Consider the following 20,551-nt stretch of genomic DNA (forward strand, 5'->3'; position numbering starts at 1 on the left):
TAATTAAACTAGAATGTCCAGCTTCGACAACCAGTCCACTGCACTTGGTGTCAATTCATGCAGAGTCCGTAAACCGTCCTTAAATGCTGACAGTGGACAGCTCTCAACAACACCAGCACCACACTCACAGGCAGCACTTTCACAATATCCCCACTTTTTCATCATATATCGGCACCTGCCGTGGCCTGTTCTGAAACGGTTGAGTTTTGACCACTCATATCGAGGAAGATCGAAACCTGGCACTTTCTTCGTTGGGTCTTTAATCAGAAAGGCGTTAGTGGGTGGACATTGTTCCCATCGCTGTCTCCATTCTGCTCTTACACTGAATTTTTCATAGGAGTGTAGATCAGTCCAGAGTGGATTCCTGGATTTTAACCTCATCACAGGTGGATCTCGTAAGGCATTGAACAAAAGTGAGTTCCTGTGTGCAAAGGTCTTCTTGAGCAACTGTACTTTTGGTGCTTTTCTCCTCAGATCTGGAGGAGCAATGTTTGCTAAAACAGGCAGCCACTGAGTAGGAATCGACCTCACTGTACCAGTAACAACTCTCATGGTTTCATTGAGCTGTACATCAATCTTGCTCGAATGTACGCTGTTTTCCCACACAGGAGCGCAGTACTCACCAGCCGAGTATACTAGAGAAAGTGAAGCAGTGCGAAGAGTGTTTGCATCTGCACCCCAGTTGCTGCCCGCTAGTTTATGCAGTAGATTTACTCTTGTACTCAGCTTCTTTGACAGATTCGAGCAATGCTGTTTGAACGACAAGGACCGATCCAGTGTGACACCCAGATATTTTGGGAAGAAGTTGTGGGAGACTTCTGTTCCGTTAAATAGCGCATGTAGCTTCCGATTAGCTTCCATGTTATGCAAGTGGAATGCTGTTACTTCCGTTTTACTAGGATTTGGTTGGAGTCTCCATTTGTGAAAATAGTCGCACATGGTAGCTAGGTCCTCTGTAAGTACATCCTCACAGTGTGCCAAATCCGTACTCTGAGTAATTAAAGCTAGATCATCTGCAAACTGTATCTTCTTTGAAGTTGTTCTTGGCAGGTCATGGATGTATAGATTGAATAGAATGGGAGATAAAACTGACCCTTGGGGTAAACCATTATTTAGAGATCTCCACCTGCTTCTTTCACCATTCAGAAATACAGCAAGTCGACGGTTGGATAATATGTTGTTTAGTAAGCATGCTAGCTTCTGACAAGGGATGACCTCAACAAACTTGAGCAACAGTCCCTCTCTCCAGACCGTGTCATAGGCTGATGTAAGGTCGACAAAAGCTGCAGCAGTCTTCAGTCTTTTCTGGAATCCTGCTTCAATCTCTGTTGTCAGTGTTAACACCTGATCACAACAACTACGATTCTTTCTGAAACCCCCTTGCTCAACTGGGATGACTCCTTCTATTGCTTCCTGGATACGGTTAAGTATCATTATTTCAAGCATCTTGTAGATTACACTAAGGAGTGAAATTGGTCGATAATGTGAAGCATCAGTTCCTTCCTTTCCTGGTTTCAAGACTGCAATTACTTTGGCTTGTTTTAACAACTTAGGTAATTTACCAGTTCGTAGAATTTCATTGAAGAAGTTGACTAGCCATTGTTTTGTACCAGGGCCTATGGCCTTCAGAAACTCCGGATAGATTTCATCCAGACCAGCAGCTTTATTTATCTTTATCTTGGATAGAGCCTTGTCCAGTTCTTCAGTACTGAAGTCACAGGAATACTCCGGATGGGATGTCAACTGTGTTCTTTTCGTTCTTAGTTGCTTCTTAACACTCCTTGCGTGTACCTTGTCCATTTTCGCTCTAGAGATTTGTGTCAGTCTGGAGGCAATGGTGTTTGGGTTCATTGGCAAACTTCGGAGTTTCATTGTAGGGTCACTACCAAGTTTTCTTATGAGGTTCCAGGCTTTACGACTAGAGTGTGTGAAGTCTATCTCTGCTGTAGTTCTGTGCCACTTCTCTCTCCTAGATTTATTTAGAGCCCTTAGCAACTCATCAGCTGTTGTTTTATTAGGAGAGTTCTGATATTCGGTGTAGAGCTGATTACATTCTTCTGACCATCCTGGTATATACGTCTTGCGATATCCCCGGGGAATGAACTTCCCAGCATTAGCTTTTATGGCGTTGACAAATCTATTGTAATTTTCAGGAACTGGTCGTATCCACTGTACAGTGTTATCAAGTCCTTCTGCAAATTTATCCCACTTTGCTAGTCGAAAATTCCAACGAGGTTGTGGTACTGAAGACACAAGAGGGATCTCAGTGCCATAGTAAATAATAACTGGTCTGTGTTGACTGTGAGGAAAGGAACTGATGACCTTTCGTTGTACCATGTGATGATTCTCAGGAGTTGACTGTGACACTATGCACAGGTCAGGAGAATAATCCTTTAGCCACCTGCCAGAATGAAATGTGCCAGGATGTTTAGCATTGTAGACGAGTTGTAGGGAGTTTGCTTCAATCCAGTTATTTAGGTTGGACCCATTGTCATCTTCAAATTCGTATCCCCATGCTGGGCTATGACTATTGAAATCTCCGATGTACAAAACAGGGTGATCAAAAACTTTTAATGAACAGCTGGACCAACTGACTGCTGGTGGTTTCTAGATATTCACAACAGTAATGCCTGAGATTTCCACTGCCAGGACAGAGATATCTGTTGAGTTGTCTTCATAAACAACTTTAAAATCAGTTAACTGGGATCTGATGTAAGTTGCGATCCCATAACGTTCATCATTGATTGCTCCAGCAAGATTGTAACCACCTATTTTTCCTCTTCTGTAGAGATCTTCACTGTCACTGGTATGTGTTTCCTGTAGTGCTATCAAATCCACGTTGTTCTCCAGCATAAGGCGAGACAGATACTGACTCTTTGGTGGTGATATGGATTCGATATTTAAGTGACAAATGCGGAGATTGTTACCAAGTCTGATCGACAAGTTATTTTATTTATTTATTTGGCGTATGATGAATAATGACAACCCATAAACTATTTACACAACCAGTGAAAGATGAGTACAAAGTAAATACAAATTATCATATCTATACAGTCAAAGAAAGCAATTTACAAAGTTTGAAAGTACAAGAAGAAAACACAATATATTTACATCGCTATCCACCTATCAACTCTGACAGTTCATATATACACACTGAGTGCGAGTGATGAGCATGTCACTAAATGTGAATGTCCAAACCCGCCACCCACTTCACTGCTTCGGGTGTTGCTGTGTTGAGGTCTTCCATGGTGCCAGTGAAAGCACGGAGTGGACATTCCTGCACTACATGTTTCATTGTTTGTCGAACCTCCCCACAATCACAGTATGGAGAAACTGACCAGCCCAGGTGTGTAAAGTAGATGCTGTTCTACCTACTCCACATCTCATGCGGTTTAGTCTACTCCAGGTGCAACGTGGCAGATCAAAGCCTGCCAGCTTTGTGGATGGGTTATTAATATCCACTATTGCCCGAGCTGGGGATAAAGACCACTCTGTTAACCATTTAGAGGTGGGGTTGAATTCACTAGATGTTATCTTCACGGCTGTCTTCCAAGCAGGCTGGCGAGACTTCAGGCGTGTGCATTTCTGTCTGATATCCTCATGAACAGGTAGACGTTCATTCTTTAGCATTCTGGTCCATAGCTGAAAAAGGGCCTTCTGTCTCCTGATATGTGGAGGTAGTATATTGCTGAGAACCGGTAACCATTGGGTCGGTGTAGCACGAAGTGTACCAGTTATGATTCGCATGGTTTGACGAAGTTGTGAATCTACTAGCTGTGTGTGAGCACTGTTAAGCCAAACACCAGAGCAGTATTCTGCTGCAGAATAGACTAAGGCCAGAGATGTTGTCCTTAATGTGTTTCCATCCGCTCCCCAGGAAGTTCCAGCCAATCGTTGGAGAATGTTATTACGACTTTTTAGTTTGTTGGCGGTTTTCTGCAGATGATTTTTGTACGTAAGAGACCTGTCCAATGTTACTCCTAAGTAACTGGGATTGGCACAATATTGTAGTTCATGGCCCTTGAAGAATACCCTTGGATGGTGGTTTGCTTCTGCGTTGTTCAGATGGAATGTAGATGTCACTGTTTTCTGTGGATTGGGATGAAGGTACCATCTTTGAAAGTAGTCATCCAACAGTTCAAGGTCTCGGTTAAGAACTATTTCAGCTTCTGCGAAGTTGGGTCGTTGAATTGTAAGGCAAATATCGTCCGCATATATGAACTTTCGGGACACTGTTTCAGGCAGGTCGTGGATGTATAAGTTGAAGAGAGTAGGAGATAGAACCGACCCTTGAGGCAGACCATTGTTGACTTTGTGGAATTTGCTTCTGTTGTGTTCTGAGTGAACTTGAAATAGTCGGTTGCTTAACATTCTGTCAATTAGTGTAGTAATTTTTAAGCAAGGAACAGCTTTAATCAGTTTAAGCATAAGACCTTCCCTCCAGACTGTGTCATATGCAGCTGTAAGATCTAAGAAGACAGAGACGCTTTTCAATTTCTTCTCAAAACCAACCTCCAGATATGTGGTCAAGGACAGTACTTGGTCACTGCAGTCACGGCTGGGTCGAAATCCTGCTTGTTCAACTGGAAGGAATGCTTCGATGGCTGGTGCTATTCGGTTAAGTATCAGTCTTTCTAATAACTTGTAGGTGACGCAGAGTAGAGCTATAGGTCGATAGCTTTGTGGGAGAGTTGGATCCTTTCCTGGTTTCAGAAGGGCAATAATTTTTGACTTCTTGAAGATTGGGGGAAGTCTTCCTGACTGAAGAATGCAGCAAGCCATCTTCTTGTAGCTGGACCACAGTTTTTTAGTAGTTCTGGGTAGATTCCATCTAGTCCTGCAGCTTTGCCATTTCGGAGTGATTTTAATCACTCATCGACCTCTTGTGATGTGAAAGGTTGTGAATAGGTTGCGTTCGGTTGTGTTTCTCGTTTTGCCTGTTTAAGCTCAGTTTTAACCCATTTCGTGGTCAGTTTATTCCTTGTTGTTTTAGAGGTGGAAACGAGGTGATTTGCTATTGCTTCTACCTTCATTGGGGAATGTTGCTTTGGTGGTATGGATGTGGAATCTAATTTCCGAATAAGTGACCATGCTTTTCTGCTGGAATGGGTGAAATTCATGTCTTTTACAGTCTTCACCCACTTCTCTTTTCTAGCAAGATCAAGTGATTGTAGTAAATCTGTTGCTTTCTCGTGACTGCTATTTTCTTCGAATTCCTTACTCAGTCTGCTGGACTCTTCACTCCATCCCGGTATATAGTCTTTACGGAATCCTCTAGGAATATAGGTTTTTGCTGCTGATTTTATTAAGCCAACAAACCTCATGTAGTTCTCTGGGACAGGTTTAATCCATCTGATGTTGGCATCAGTAGACTTGGCATAAGCAACCCAGTCTGCTTTCTGAAAGTTCCAGCGAGGTCTGGGTGTAGATTGTATAACTGGGATCTGAATTCCTATTTGGTAGATTATGGGTCTGTGCTGGCTGTGCGGGAAGTTATTGAGCACTTGTCTCCTAACACGGCAAGATGGTAACATAAAACTGTGCGAGACAAAGCAAAGGTCTGGTGTGTAGTCACATTTCCAACGGCCAGAGTGAAACGTTCCCTTATCTTTGGGGTCATATATCAGTGCAAGGTTGTTTACTTCTGCCCATTCTGAGACCTTAGTTCCATTTTCATCATCTCGCTTATAGCCCCAAGATGTATGGTGGCTGTTGAAATCTCCAAGGATGATGTTATTATGAGAAGGTATTATGGGAATGGGATCAGGCCATATTTCATTGGGTGGCTTGTAAATATTCGTTACCATGATGTCTTCTATTTGTACTGAGGTGGAGAAATAGGTTGGATGATCGCTTACTGGTAGGGTACTGTAGTTGCAAATGTTATTTCTAATGTAAGTAGCAATTCCGTATTGAGCATGGTCGTGAGCTGCTATCATTTTAAATCCTGGTATCTTTCCCCTTGCCAATAACTGTTCAGTGTTCTCTGTATGTGTTTCCTGTAGTACAACAATGTCAAGTGTTCTGGTTGGTCCTGAAAAGGACTGTTAGTGGACATAGTACTTGCTATCATCTGCTTGTTGCTGTGTAGCAGCGCCTTCGTGGAAGAATCAGCCGGTGTATCACCGTTGCCCAGGGAACGCCCGAATGCCTTAACTAGCACTCTTCGGGGAGGCTCCTTCCATAATATTATGGGATGGACAGTAAGCAACAAATTCATCGTACTTTTTCAGAAATTAAAGCAAATCAGTAAATCTCCAGGAGTAAATTTGAGGAACATTGACCGAGAAACTGCAAACAGGACTACATTCAGTGCTATCGTCCAGTAATTACACACCATCAAACGTGCGTGACAGATATTCAGCCACAACGTAGTACTTTCATATGTCAGAAGTTATGACATTTGTCAAAACTGTAAACCTATTCAAAATAGTCAAGTCGGTTTCCATTTCGCCGAAATTGGAAACTCTCCTGGGGAGATATTATGGATGGTATGATGATAAACGGGGTTAAATGTCAGGTTGTGAGTTTCACAAATAGGAAAAGTCCTCTCAGTTTTAATTACTGCGTTGATGGGGTGAAAGTTCCTTTTGGGGATCATTGTAAGTATCTAGGTGTTAATATAAGGAAAGATCTTCATTGGGGTAATCACATAAATGAGATTGTAAATAAAGGGTACAGATCTCTGCACATGGTTATGAGGGTGTTTAGGGGTTGTAGTAAGGATGTAAAGGAGAGTGTTTATAAGTCTCTGGTAAGACCACAACTAGAGTATGGTTCCAGTGTATGGGACCCTCACCAGGATTACCTGATTCAAGAACTGGAAAAAATCCAAAGAAAAGCAGCTCGATTTGTTGTGGGTGATTTCCGACAAAAGAGTAGCGTTACAAAAATGTTGCAATGTTTGGGTTGGGAAGAATTGAGAGAAAGAAGAAGAGCTGCTCGACTAAGTTGTATGTTCCGAGCTGTCAGCGGAGAGATGGCGTGGAATGACATTAGTAGACGAATAAGTTTGAATGGCGTTTATAAAAGTAGGAAAGATCACAATATGAAGATAAAATTGGAATTCAAGAGGACAAACTGGGGCAAATATTAATTTATAGGAAGGGGAGTTAGGGATTGGAATAACTTACCAAGGGAGATGTTCAATAAATTTCCAATTTCTTTGAAATCATTTAGGAAAAGGCTAGAAAAGCAACAGATAGGGAATCTGCCACCTGGGCGACTGCCCTAAATGCAGATCAGTATTGATTGATTGATATGCTCCAGGGCGCTGGTGTCTCTGATATGGTCTGGGTATCAATTTCCTGGTATGGAATGGTCTCCCTAGTTGTTCTGCATGAGACTTTGAATGGTACGCGGTATGTTGAGCTGCTCGGAGACCATCTCCACCCATTTATGTCCTTCCACCGCCCAGACGGTTCTGCGGTGTTTCAAGATGATCACGCGCCGCCACATCGCTCCCACGTCGCCCGGGAATGGTTCCAGGGACACGCAGCGGAGGTCCAACGACTGCCATGGCCACCCAGGAGCCCCAATACGAACACTACCGAGCATATATGTGATGTCCTGGAACGCAGGGTCCGTGCCATGGATCCCGCACCCACGAAAATACCAGCATTGGCGGCCGCTCTGCAAACGATTTGGTGTTAGCTGCGTCCAGAGGACTACCAGAGACTTGTCGACACACTTCCACGGAGTCTCACTCCAGTCGCAGCGCTAGAGGAGGCCCCACACGCTATTAAGTGACTAAGACATTTGTTAAGTTACTGTATTTTGAGGAAGAAATTTAGGCAACAGAGGACTTAGCACAAGATTGGCATCTTGGATAAATATTTGAAGAAATGGGTTGGAGCTCTTTGACACACGACAAAAGGAAGATAACGATGTTCGTAGCTAAAATCCAGTTAGGGTAAAGTAGAAGGTAAAAACAGCCATCAGATGCCGTGCAGTGGAGGGACTTTGAAAACAAATAGCTGCTATATACCACCTACCATACAATAGTGAACTACATGAAGAAAATATGAAAATCATATAAAATGTTGGAAATCTCACTATAAATATTTCCAAGGACCTTCAAAATGTCTGATTTAAAATGAGGAGCTGCGCAATGAAATCTATTCAGCGGTTTCTTTAACAACCACTATCGGAAAAATGTCAACAAAATATTAGATTACTTCAAATAAGTTTACCTGTGTTTCTCTTGGCTCTCCCAACTCTGATTTGGGTTCTTCTTTCAAATGCATCTCCTCTGATGTAACTTTATAATTGTCCTGTGGAAAAGTTAATATATTAGGGACATCTTTCAGACACATCGTCAAATTTAGTCATTCATGAGTTGGCTTAACAATTCATAATTTACTAGTAAATAAGTCAGATTCAGTTTCAGATCTTCATTATCATTTTTCAGAAAATTTGTATGTCGAGTATCATTTAAAACAGGACAAATAAGAGACGTTCAGGAGTGCAGAAATGTCCTGTTTGAATGCTCAGAGATATTTTTGAAGAGTAGAACAATTCTACAATATGAAACCTTCTAAACTAACACCGTATATACAACCTACCTCTTCTGGGTCGGCCAAAACTGGCTCAAAACTGCCAGGAGCTGAATCCGGGCCTCTTAGACTAGAGAACAAAGTGTAAAAGGCATGTCCCCCAAAGTAGAGAGACAATAACGTAGAGCTGAGGTCAATTTAAATGAACATGAACTTGGAGAGAAAAGGGAATAAACAAATAAATGGGGAATACAGGGAGACAAATACTCACACACATGGTTTGTTAAGATACTCCAATCACAATCAAATTGCTTCACTTATTGATTTGAATCTTACAGAATCTTACACCGTCGCAACAGAGGTTTCATGAACTGTGATACAATTATTTTTATTACCAGACAGTGCCAATTAAAACGCGATCCAATGTATTTCATTCCTAAAGACCATTTGGAATCATGAGGTGAAAGTGACAGCTTTCACACAATAATATTATCACGGCACCCCGGACGAAGTCAAGGCTTTTTGTCAAAAAGGAAACATGGCTTCCAACAATCTCCAAAGAGATTGCATCCCCACAAATCAAAGACACCAGTGAAGCAAGGCTGGTAGAAAAGAAAACAAATATGGAATGCAAGGAGGTAAGAAAAGTAGTTGCTATAGTTACGGAAGCAAATAAACATGAGTCAATAAAGTAAGAAAAATGAGAGCAAAATCCCGAAATAAATATAATCGACTGAGGAAGCCGGAAACATAAACGAGATAAAGAATAATGACAAAAGCAAATATCCAATATATACTGAAAAGTAACACATGTCCGATAACCACTCCACACCCACACACACTCAGAGACCAAACATGCGAAGCAGAGAGTGTGGAAAATTAAATATCAGGACACGTTACGACAAGAATCGTAACAGCATGATATGTATCAGTCAACAGCTCATGAGCTTGATCTGGGTCACCTCAAAGAGGCCTGCCTCACACAGTCAAAACACACAACGTAAATAACTTACACGCCGCATGAGATGCATTCATATCGCACACACCAAGGCGTACATGAATCGTAGAGCATCAGCGTTAAAACATAATGCAGAATATAAGCACAAGCCAAACGTCGGATAAAAAGAGACATAAAAGGTCTCCAATCAAAAACCAAAAACAAACTCATCACACACACGTATAGTCGGATCGGTGCTACCTTTCGCTCTATGTACGAACGATTACATAACAAGCAGACATGAAGAGAAGGGAAGGACTGTGAAATAAATCTGCACCAAAATAATAGAAGAATAATACACTAAAGAGCGATCTCTCAGAAAACAAACTAGGATAACTATGACAAGCCAAGAAAAGATAAGTAGGATAAATATCTCGAAATTGCAGAAGTCATATTCATTGACTCTAAGTAGCCATATTCATTGACTATAAAATAAAGAGCTATAAAATATAAAATTGGAATATTATTGTAGAACCATTTGTACGAGATGAAAGGCATCTCGTAGGCCAACGTCTCCATCTTTCCTTCCAAAGCATTATTGTCAGAAGAACAGGGATAACTGGAATCACAGATAAGCTAGAAAGAAATGCTCTGGCATTCCTCCGTTACATGAGGTGCTATCTGTCTAATCGGTACGGTTACACGTCATATCAGGAATAGAGAACACTAAGCAGCCATAACACACTGATCTGTGACATCGTAAAGAGTGCGATATCTTGTAAAGTACAAAAGGAAAATAGAGAGGTAAAGAGGTGCGGCTCAATTTTCCCCAACAACACTTGGAAAATGAGTCCTTTCCTTGGTGATCAATCAAGGAAGAATCCTTTTACATAAGGGTAAAAGCTTAGAGCTGAATGTGCGTGCACAACTATCTAAACTTACAATGAAGGATAAACTAGACATTTTGGAAATGTGTGTAACATATGATTATACAAATATGCATGCGACTCAGAGAAATATGCTGGTACAAGCGTTCTTCCACTAAGCAAAAAATAATGCCTCAAGAATGGTGGTATCTCCAGACAACTATATTTTTGCAGTCCTTTAAATCACCAAAACTTGAATGAGTCGAATTCGGTCCTACACAGATTTTCATTTTCCCTTTTCCATTATCACTTTGCCAATTTGGCTTATGCCTCCTTCTATCATAATTTTTCTTTGAAGAAAAGGAAAAGGGTTTCCTCACAAGAAACAGAAAAGGTCTAAGCGTATTGTTCTCTACTACAGGCTTATTTTAATATCATTAAGTAAAATCAAAATGATATAATAATACAGGAAATGTAGACTAATTAAATATTACGGGTTCCTTGAATGGTACGGTTTCAACAAGGATACATGGACCATGGACAAAACATGGCTGGCGACATCTTCTAATATGACCGTTACAGGCCCCCAAAATTCAACGATCTTCTTAGGTTCAGACCATTTTAGACATAGCTATCCGATGAAGTGGTCCGTAGCAGAACTAACAGGAAATCTCTTGATTAGGACCAGGTCTCCAACATGGAAAGGAACAAGTTTCCTTCCCTTGTTGTATCTTCGGGCAACTTTGTCTCTGGAATTGATCAGATATTCGGGAGTTATTTTCGTTTCTCGTTAACATCCATGTGGCGGGAAGGTTCAGAGAGATATTCAATGTCCATTTCAGTGCGAGCGGCTGGTTGAAGATTCTTCCCAAGAACAGTTCAGCAGGAGTAAATCGGCTGGACTTATGGATGCCTGTGTTGAACCCTAGACTAAAGAAAGACAGACACGAATCCCAACGGGATTGATTATTATGATGAAACGCAGACAAGCATGTTTTAAAGTTACGATGAAATCTCCCGACGAGATTTGGTTGGGGGTTGTGGGGGCTGAGACGGACATGTTTAATTCCCCAAGAGAAACACATATTTTGGAAATTAGCACAAGTAAAACCGAAGAATTGTCTGATATTAAAATCTTGGGGGCCGAATATGAAGATAATATGAAAACGGTTTCCTTTATAAAGTTGGAATTCAAGAGGACAAACTGGGGCAAATATTCGTTTATAGGAAGGGGAGTTACGAACTGGAATAACTTAACAAGGGAGATGTTCAATAAATTTCCAATTTCTTTGCATTCATTTAAGAAAAGGCTAGGAAAACAACAGATAGGGAATCTGCCACCTGGCCAACTGCCCTAAATGCAGATCAGTAGCGATTGATTGATATTGATTGATGCCGAACACATGCTTAGTTAACATATTTATAGTGACATTGAAATTAATCTTACGAACAGGAGACAACGAAATGAACTTGGAGAAACCATCAATGACAGATAATATAACGATGTTCCCGTTATGGGATTTTGTTAACGGCCAGAATAAAGTCGATGAATAATTTCTCCCCAGGGGAACTTCCAACATCGGTGGAGTGAAAGCTGACTTGACCATTTTGAGCAGGCTTACATTTTTGAAAATCGTCCCAAGTCTTTACATATTCGGTAACATCCTGCTTTAAATTTGGCCAGTAATAGATCCTAGCTAGTTTATGGCAGGATTTAAGTTGCCCATATGAGAATCATGATGAAAATTTAAAATCGTAGATCTTAAGGCATGGGGAAAGAATATATTTAAAGTTTTCTTTCCGGGACTCTTATGATATAACAGACCTTTCTTCGCCTCGAAAGATTCCAAATCCTGCTCATCCTTAGAGATTCTATCCAGTGTACGAACACACTCATCATCCTTGTTATAAAATTCAGCCATATCTGTAAAGCTAAAGGGTTAATTTTGAAGAAAAGACGGGAAGGTGAGCGGCGGGACTACAATTGGGTGTTTCTGCGCCTTCAAACACGCGTGATAAACAATCAGCAACAATATTGTCCTTGCCTCTCACATGAACCACAGTGAACTTATAAGACGATAAGGGAAGAATCCAGCGAGTCGTCCTTCCTAGTTTTTTGACATTAGTGCTCATCCAGGATAGCGCTCGACTAACCGCGTGAACCCACAAATGACGACGTTCGAGGTACGAGTGGAAATTTTAAACGCCTAGTACGACAGCTAAGCACACCTTTTCGTTCGTAGAATACTTGACTTCAGAGTCGTGCAACCTCTTACTGAAGTACGCGATAGGGGCCAACCTGTTATCCTCTAGCATGTGATTTAGCACGGCAGAGACAACAATGCCACCTGTATCGCACTGAAGAACGAAGTAACTGTTAAAATCACGACTTTGCAACACGGGAGCTTGATAAATAGCATCTTTAAATTTACAAAAGGCGTATTCTTGTGCGTTATACCGAGAGAAACGAGTGTTTTTCTTTCTTGAACAGTGTTAACGGTGTCGAAATATCGGAAATATTCGGGATAACTCTACTGCAGAAACCCACCATTCCAAGAAACCTGCGGACACCTCGGAGACTTTTAGGCCTGGGAAGCTCACGAATACTCTTCACTCTCTCTGGATTTACGGAGATGCCAGAGCTGGATTCAATGTGCACCTGGATCGCAATGATAACTTCTCAGGGTTGACAGTGAACCATGTTTCTAGTGAAGAACTCGCGAAGTTGCTTGACTTGTTTCTCAAAGGAGTTAGATAAACTACAACGTCGTCCAAATAAGCAACCAGACAGCAGATCTTGAGATCTCCAAAGACTGAATCGAGTAAGCGACTCAGCGCCTGACTACCTACAGAAATGCCCGTGGGAACTTCGTTAAATTGATAACAGCCGAAAGGAGTGGCAAAGGCCGTAAATTCACGGCAAGTAGGATCAAGAGGTATCTGAAAATACGACGAACTGAAGTTGTTTTTCCTTTTTAAATGGACACTATTTATTACTATAACTACATAATACAGAGATTGATCATATGTTGGCTAAGTTAAAACCAAAGAATACTAGAATACAAAACTCGAAGAAAATGTATGAACAAACAACGCTAGTCAAGGAGTTTAGTAGTTAATGAATCAATCACTGGCCGCCACATACTACTCCCGCCACAGTGACAACGTGGGAAGCGCACTGTTCGACCAGAACGAGTAATTCGCTTGCTGGAATGAAGGCTGTCACCAGGGTTGATCGTAGAGCTGGGTTGCACTGGCGTTGAGGACTTGCGTGGTGTAGGTTCCACGTTATGCAGGAGAAATACTGGTTTAAGTCTGTCGATTGCAATTGTCTCTGACTATGGGGCGTTCCAAGAATGAAGTTCTTTTCAGAACGTTTATTGCAAGATGCGGTCCATTGTAAATCGGTTGGAGAGGTTTTCTAACTGCATCTTGTCTAATGAATACATGAGAAGTTGTCGTATATTCTCAATGGATGAAGATAGATTTTGCAGAGTGATGTCGAATGTTGACCGGCTTCATTGAGGCCATGTGCTGCCTCAGGGTGACGACAAAGGAAGGAATGTCGCAGGCCAATGGTGTTGAATCAAAGTAATCAGCTGGAAGTTTGATTGTAACGCCGAGAGTCATTTCTGCTGGAGTGACATTGTATTCAGGGTTCACATATGCACGGAGACCCATTAAGATTGTAGGAAAGTTGTTGATTCAGCCATCTGAGGGGCGAGCTCTTAAGACAGCCTTGAGATTGGTATGCCAGCGTTCGACTTTCCCTTTGGAAGCGGAATGCTAAGCGGTAGTTCTTATGTAGTGTATTCCCAAACCTCTTTCGAGGTGAGCGAAAACCTGGCAAACGAACTCTCGTCCTCTGTCGGTGGTGATGAATTTAGGAACACCGAAACGTGCAATCCATGATGAGAAGAGAGAACTAGCAACATATTCTGCAGTACTGACCTTTAGTGGTACTGTTTCCGGCCAACGTTTGAATCCATCATCGTAAGTAGATATGTGAAGCCTTGAGAAAAAGGTAGTGGTCCTACTATGTCCTGATGAATGTGAGAGAAGCGATCACTGACTTGACTGAAAGTTCCGATAGCACTATTTGTGTGTTAGAAATATTTTCATCTTTGACAAGGAATGCACGTTTTTGCCCACAATTTTGCATCCTGTTTTAGAGAAGGCCAAACAGAACGCTGTCGTATTAAATCCACTGCTCCTTTGATGCTGGGGTGAGCGAAGTCATGCAATGCGAATGGCGGGATGTAAGGTCAGAGTTTCACTGTAGAACTATCACAAACCAAGTTATATCCATCAGATAAAACCATGATGGTGAATTTCCATGAACTAGTTTCACTTTTCTTAAGACTTTCCAACTGTGTGTCGTTTTGTTGTGACTTAGCTATATCTTGTTGGTAACGTAATATCCGCAATCCTAGAGCATGTGACAGCAGGGATATTCTCTCCGCCTGGGAGATATCTAATATCCGTAGTAAACTATGCAAGAAAATTGCGGTGTCTAGGTGCTGCTTTCTCCAAGCGTGGTTGGAAAGCAAACGATAATGGTTTGTGGTCTGAATATATTGTGAACTTTCTGCCCTCTAGCAAATATTTGAAATGTTTCGCAGCAGAATAGGCAACTATCAATTCACGATAGTAGGTGCTATAGTTGCGTTGCGCGTTTATGAAGGACTTGGAAAAGAATGCAAGTGGTTCTGGAGTTTCCCCCCTCAGCTGCTGTAGTGAGGCTTCTATGGCATAGTCCGAAGATTAAGGGCAGATCAGGTGACGGGTGAGCAAGCAAGGCTGCATTAGCTGGGTCTACGATGCATCTGCTAATTGATTCCACGCAATTGGACGGTTATCCTTCTTCTTCTTCTTCTTCTTCTTCGCGTTTTTGCAAAGATCAAATAAGGGTTGTTGAGTATCTGCAGTGTTGGTAAAGAGCGTCGGTGGAAATTCACAAGTCCCAAAAATCGTCGAAGTTCTGCTCCTGTTGTAGGACGTGGGAAATCTTTGATGACCTGTACTCTGTCCGCTAGAGGTGAAATTCCTCGGTTTGACACAAGGTAACCTAGACATGAAACTTATTTTCCACCAAAAATGCACTTTCCTACATTGACATCAAGGTGATGTTCATCTAGGCGTTCGAAAAGTTGTTGTAGTGGACCATTTGTTTTTCCTCTGATGTCATCAAGATAAGAATAAGCAAAAGGCAAGTCCGACAAAACGCCATGAATACATCGCTGAAATGGCAAAATTCAAAAATTCAAATAGAGTAATGACGGCTCTCTTTGGGATGTCCTCTGGTGCAACAGGAATTTGATGATAAGCTCTAATGAGATCAACTTTGGAAAATATGGTTTTGTTGGAGAGTTGACGTTTGAAATCCAGCCGATGAGTAACTGGATACCGATCGCATACTGTGATGGCACTGAGTGCACGGTAATCCCCACAAGGGGGCCTAGTTCCATCTATTTTAGGTAATAGATGGAGAGGACTCGACCAGCAGCTTTTAGAAGGTTGATATACACCGAGAATGTTCATCTTTCGGAATTCCAGTTTTGCTTTGTGGTAGGCGCCTGGCTCGTGCATGCAGTGGGGGTCCCGTCCTGGCGATTATGTGATGAACAGTAACTTCAGGGGAGTTGAAATTAGGCTTCTCATTGAGGAAGTTTGGACATTTCTTCAATAAATCCCGATATTTGTGCCCCGGATCTATCAAGACTACTGATTTATAAATTGTTGAATTTATAAAGCGTGTGCCTGACAATCAATCAGTTTAACTTAACATCTAACAAGAGGACAAAATTACCCAAAAAATCAGCTCCAATAATAGGCTGGCGTACATCAGCTAGAAGAAATAACCATGAAAATTTTCCTCGAATTCCTACTTTAAGGTTAAGTAGGCGTTCGCCATAGGTGTATATTGTGAAACCATTTGCTGCATAGAGTTGCCGCTCTGGAAATGGCCATGGACATTTTCTCCGAAGTCCTACTTTAAGGCTAAGTAGGCGTTCGCCATACGTGTGTACTGTGAAACCATTTATTGCATAGAATTGCCACTTCTGAACGTTTTTGTGTTCTAGTGCGGTTGCAGGTAGAACTCAGTCATCGGCCCCAGAATCCACTAAAATCATTAGCCCTGTGTTGCGATCTGTTATGAACAGGCGGCGGGATAATTCAGCCTCCTCACTTTGTGCTGCGCCAAGTGATGGCCCTAAATGTTTTCGGCAATGTGTTACTACTCGTAGGTGGTTGACGAACAAGCGAGCATGGCTGAGTGCAATTTTTAGCATTCTGCTTGAACTAGCAGTGGTACCAAGAGATGGAATACTTGAGGATTCCCCGAGGTGATATGGATCTATTCCGTGATGGTGATCGTATTCAAAGCTGTTGGATATAGGTTGTTACGTCAGAAAGCTGCTTCTCAAGACGTGAAAATAGTTTACCATGTGGTAACTGAGCTAGAAATTCAGTGCTATACATGAACTGGGTAGGTGTTGTTATTTTTGTAATTTTATCGGCCATGCAGGCCATAGCATCGAGACGTGCATCATGGCTAGCACCTAGAATAGACCGTGCATTGGTGTGAATTCGTTGTAAAAAATTGTTTTAAAGAAGTCGTCGGTTATTTGAGAACCTGCAAGAGCACGCATTTCTCTAAGTAAGGAGGTTGGCGTTTTGTCTCCTAACTCTACACCTGTAAGTAACTTTTTTTTGCCTTGCGGATCTCTGACTCTTCAAATTCTGCGATTATAATAATTTCGTGTGCCTATGTCTAGCCGAGTGCAGCCCTTGTAAGGCAGACCCTCCGATGAGGGTGGGCTGCATCTGCCATGTGTAGGTAACTGCGTGTTATTGTGGTGGAGGGTAGTGTTATGTGTGGTGTGTGAGTTGGGGGGATGTTGGGGACAGCACAAACACCCAGCCCCCGGGCCACTGGAATTAACCAATGAAGGTTAAATTCCCCGACCCGGCCGGGAATCGAACTTGGCACCCTCTGAACCGAAGGCCAGTACGCGAGAAGATGTGCTTTCAAGTCCTTATACGGTATAGTCGACAAAGGTTTGGTTATGTAGTCGGATATTAAATCTGCAATTTCACTGTCGAGAGATCCTAAGATATAATGACATTTGGTTACTTTGTTTGCTATATCTGCAGTGATAAACTGGGAATCAACTTGTAAGAAACAAGCTTTGACGTGTTTACGCCGAAACGGTGGTACTTTTGCCGCTACCCGCAAAAATCCCACGCCAGCGCTTATTCCGTCGTTTACGGTTGGATTGGACATGTGTGAATAGAATTGCGGACTTTGTAAGAGATTATGTAAACATGTTACCGTACTTCGATCATGTCGGGGTCAACAAATACAGTTTTTCTTTTTTAAATATACACTATTTACCACTAGAACTACATAATACTAAAGTAGTTTGTAAAGAGGATGGAGGAGGATAGAATTCCAAGACAGATTATTCTTGGATAAAACACTGGCAAACATAACCTCATGTAACAAAAGAAACCTTTATAGGAAAAAAATTAATGGATGGAAAGTGCAACCAGAGAACGAAGTGAAAAAGAAGACTGGAGCAAAGTGGACAGAAGAACGAAAAAGGATCCACGGAGAAAGGATGAGAGCTGTTTGGCAACTCAGAAAACAGAATCGTAAGAGCTTTGCGTGATCCATTGGGTCCATACGCACATAATAATAATAATAATAATAATAATAATAATAATAATAATAATAATAATAATAATAAAAAAGAAAAAATCAAAGTTGAGGACAATCTCCTGTTCAAATGCTTTCTCTTTTAGATTACTGTACGCTTGCATTTCTAGATGCCTTGTACTGCACGGAAAGTGCGTGACGCCCTCAAAACATCGTGGCTTATAAAATTTGCAACACAATACAGTGACCCCACCCCCTTGTATGATATCCCCGCTGACACTTCTCTCCTTTAAAGCCGTAAGTCCATTTGGGTTTGGCACTAAAAAATTAAACAATGCAGTTTTATCAGCACTGACAATACTGTTCATTGTGTACGAATTTATTATATGAGCCACACTTTCTTATCAACTGTCGGCATCGCCAGTGTTTGCGGGTTATGTTTCTCCGAACACTGCCTGCTACATAATATTGTGGCATTCCTTAAAATGCTGAATACAAAAGAATTACAATTTCACGTAAACTTAGCACACATGAAGCACACTGTAGACACATGGAAGTGAGTGAAAGTGTGGAAAGCTACCCCTGAACATTCCGGAAGACGCGTTCTTTCATGACGCGGAGAAATTCTGAAATTAAGTTACTCTGTAAAATACTTTTTTTTTAATGTGAAGGCAATTTTGAATTTAAAGTCTGAATTTTGGTAATGGGATCGACGTTATTCTTCAAAATACGAATTATCCACATTTCGAATTAAACAATTGCAATATCATGCAAAACTGTACTTCATGTTTCCGGGAGCGACAGCTTCTTCCAATTAGGTGAGATTTTTAGTTAACCGATTTCGAATTATCGAGGTTCTACTGTATAACAACCAAAAAAAGAAATACAATTTGCTATGCCTTAAGTACGACCTAAATCTAAAAGTGATAAAATTAATGACTGCACATTTAAAATTGAAACTAAAATAACACATTAAAAACATTGTGACTGGTGTTGGACCATGCTACAATCAATATCCTTATAATAACCAAATATTCTCGAGTCATGAATTGATCATGGAGCTGATATTATTTGTCTTGATAGTGGACCCAATTGATCTACAAATCATACTTTGTTGAATAGAATATATGAGTAACATTATATATATATTCCTTTTTTCTAGAACTTGCTTTACGTTGCACTGACGCAGATAGATCTTATCGCGACGATGGGATGGGAAAGGCCTAGTAGAGGGAAAGAAGTGGCCATGTCTTTAATTAAGGTACAGCCCCAGCATTTGCCCGGTGTGAAAATGGGAAACCACGGAAAACCACCTTCAGGGCTGTTGAGAGCGGGGTTCGAACCCAAAAGTGAATGCCCCTTGTCCTCGTAATTTACATGCACTCAGCATGGACGCCTACATTAGACTGATTGCCAAGAGGGAGCGGAGGCACAGGTATCTTTAACAACATTAATCTAACACTACTGAATAAATGCATCTTCCTCTAATCTTTGATAGTGATCAATTGCCAACACGGGCCATAATGACATTCATAACTTATAAATTGTTATCATATCATTATTGATTCTATGTCCTGCTAACTATCTTTATGGATTTCAAAACACTAAGATGACAGAAATCGTTCCTGCAAGAGGATGATATGCTTGATCACATTTATTACCATCAGGGTGATAAAGGATTTAATGTCAACTTGAAACCTGAAGGCAAGCCTTCCACAACCTAAGCTACTCAGACTGCCATCTTTCCTGACAAGAGCTACAAAGGAAAGAGAGATGAAGAGAAATCCACTTCTTCATCAAAACCGCTTTCAGACATGCTGTGCAAAATAAAAGATGCACGGTTATAAATCCTGCATTTACATAATCATAAAAAAATATTTAGTAAATTTTTGATTAGTATACAAATATATGTGTACTTAAGAATAGACAGCAAGACACTCATATATTTCCTAAACAACAGAAGAATGTAGAGTTATATAACCAGTCTAATTCAGATGACTGCTAACAATGTATTTGTAATCACTATACAGTTATCTGCAATGATACTTACGCATGAAGCATTCGATGTTTCCTCACAGCAGATTGGCTCCTCTTTGATCTTTACATTTAAGTCCATTTTAAATAGCGTGTGAAGGTTTAAACTGTTTTGGGATGTAGATTACTTCCTCAGACTTTGCACTGAAACAAGAACAACAAACACTATTATTGCTGTTTTTTAGTAAAACCTGTAGTTTTAGGTAACTTGATATTGTGCTCATAGCCATAGGACCTCCAGTTTTACCTGGAAACAGAACCTCAGGGATAAACATTTTCACTGAAAGAACATCCCACACCAACAAATTGGGATTAATTTGCACATCCATTGTGGAAAATGCAACTTACATATGGCAGACTACACAGGGAGTCTAATGACTGGTTTGATGTATCTCCCATACAACTCCATCCTGTGCTACTCTAATCTGTTCATTATATTTTGTCCTTTAGAACTTTTCTTTAAACAATTTGTTTTACATCACACTGACACAGATACGACTTGCGGCGTTATGGCTAGGGGCAGAAATGAGGTGACAGTGGCCTTGAGTAAGGTACA

General features: G+C 41.1%; 1 protein-coding gene across 1 annotated transcript in view; it reads right to left on the reverse strand.

Moving 5' to 3' along the window:
• Positions 1 to 20,138, reverse strand: part of LOC136874620 (zinc finger protein 239-like) — a 100,028-nt gene extending 79,890 nt beyond the window's left edge. The window contains exons 1-2 of the mRNA XM_067148251.2: positions 20,012 to 20,138; positions 8,193 to 8,273 (exon numbers count right to left, since the gene is read on the reverse strand). Of these exons, the coding sequence (XP_067004352.2) occupies positions 8,193 to 8,273; positions 20,012 to 20,077 (147 nt within the window). The 5' untranslated portion in view covers positions 20,078 to 20,138. The remainder of the gene's footprint in view (positions 1 to 8,192; positions 8,274 to 20,011) is intronic.
• Between the last annotated feature and the right edge of the window lie 413 nt (positions 20,139 to 20,551).

The sequence above is a fragment of the Anabrus simplex genome, chromosome 5, assembly GCF_040414725.1.
Source record: "Anabrus simplex isolate iqAnaSimp1 chromosome 5, ASM4041472v1, whole genome shotgun sequence".
NCBI lineage: Eukaryota > Metazoa > Arthropoda > Insecta > Orthoptera > Tettigoniidae > Anabrus > Anabrus simplex.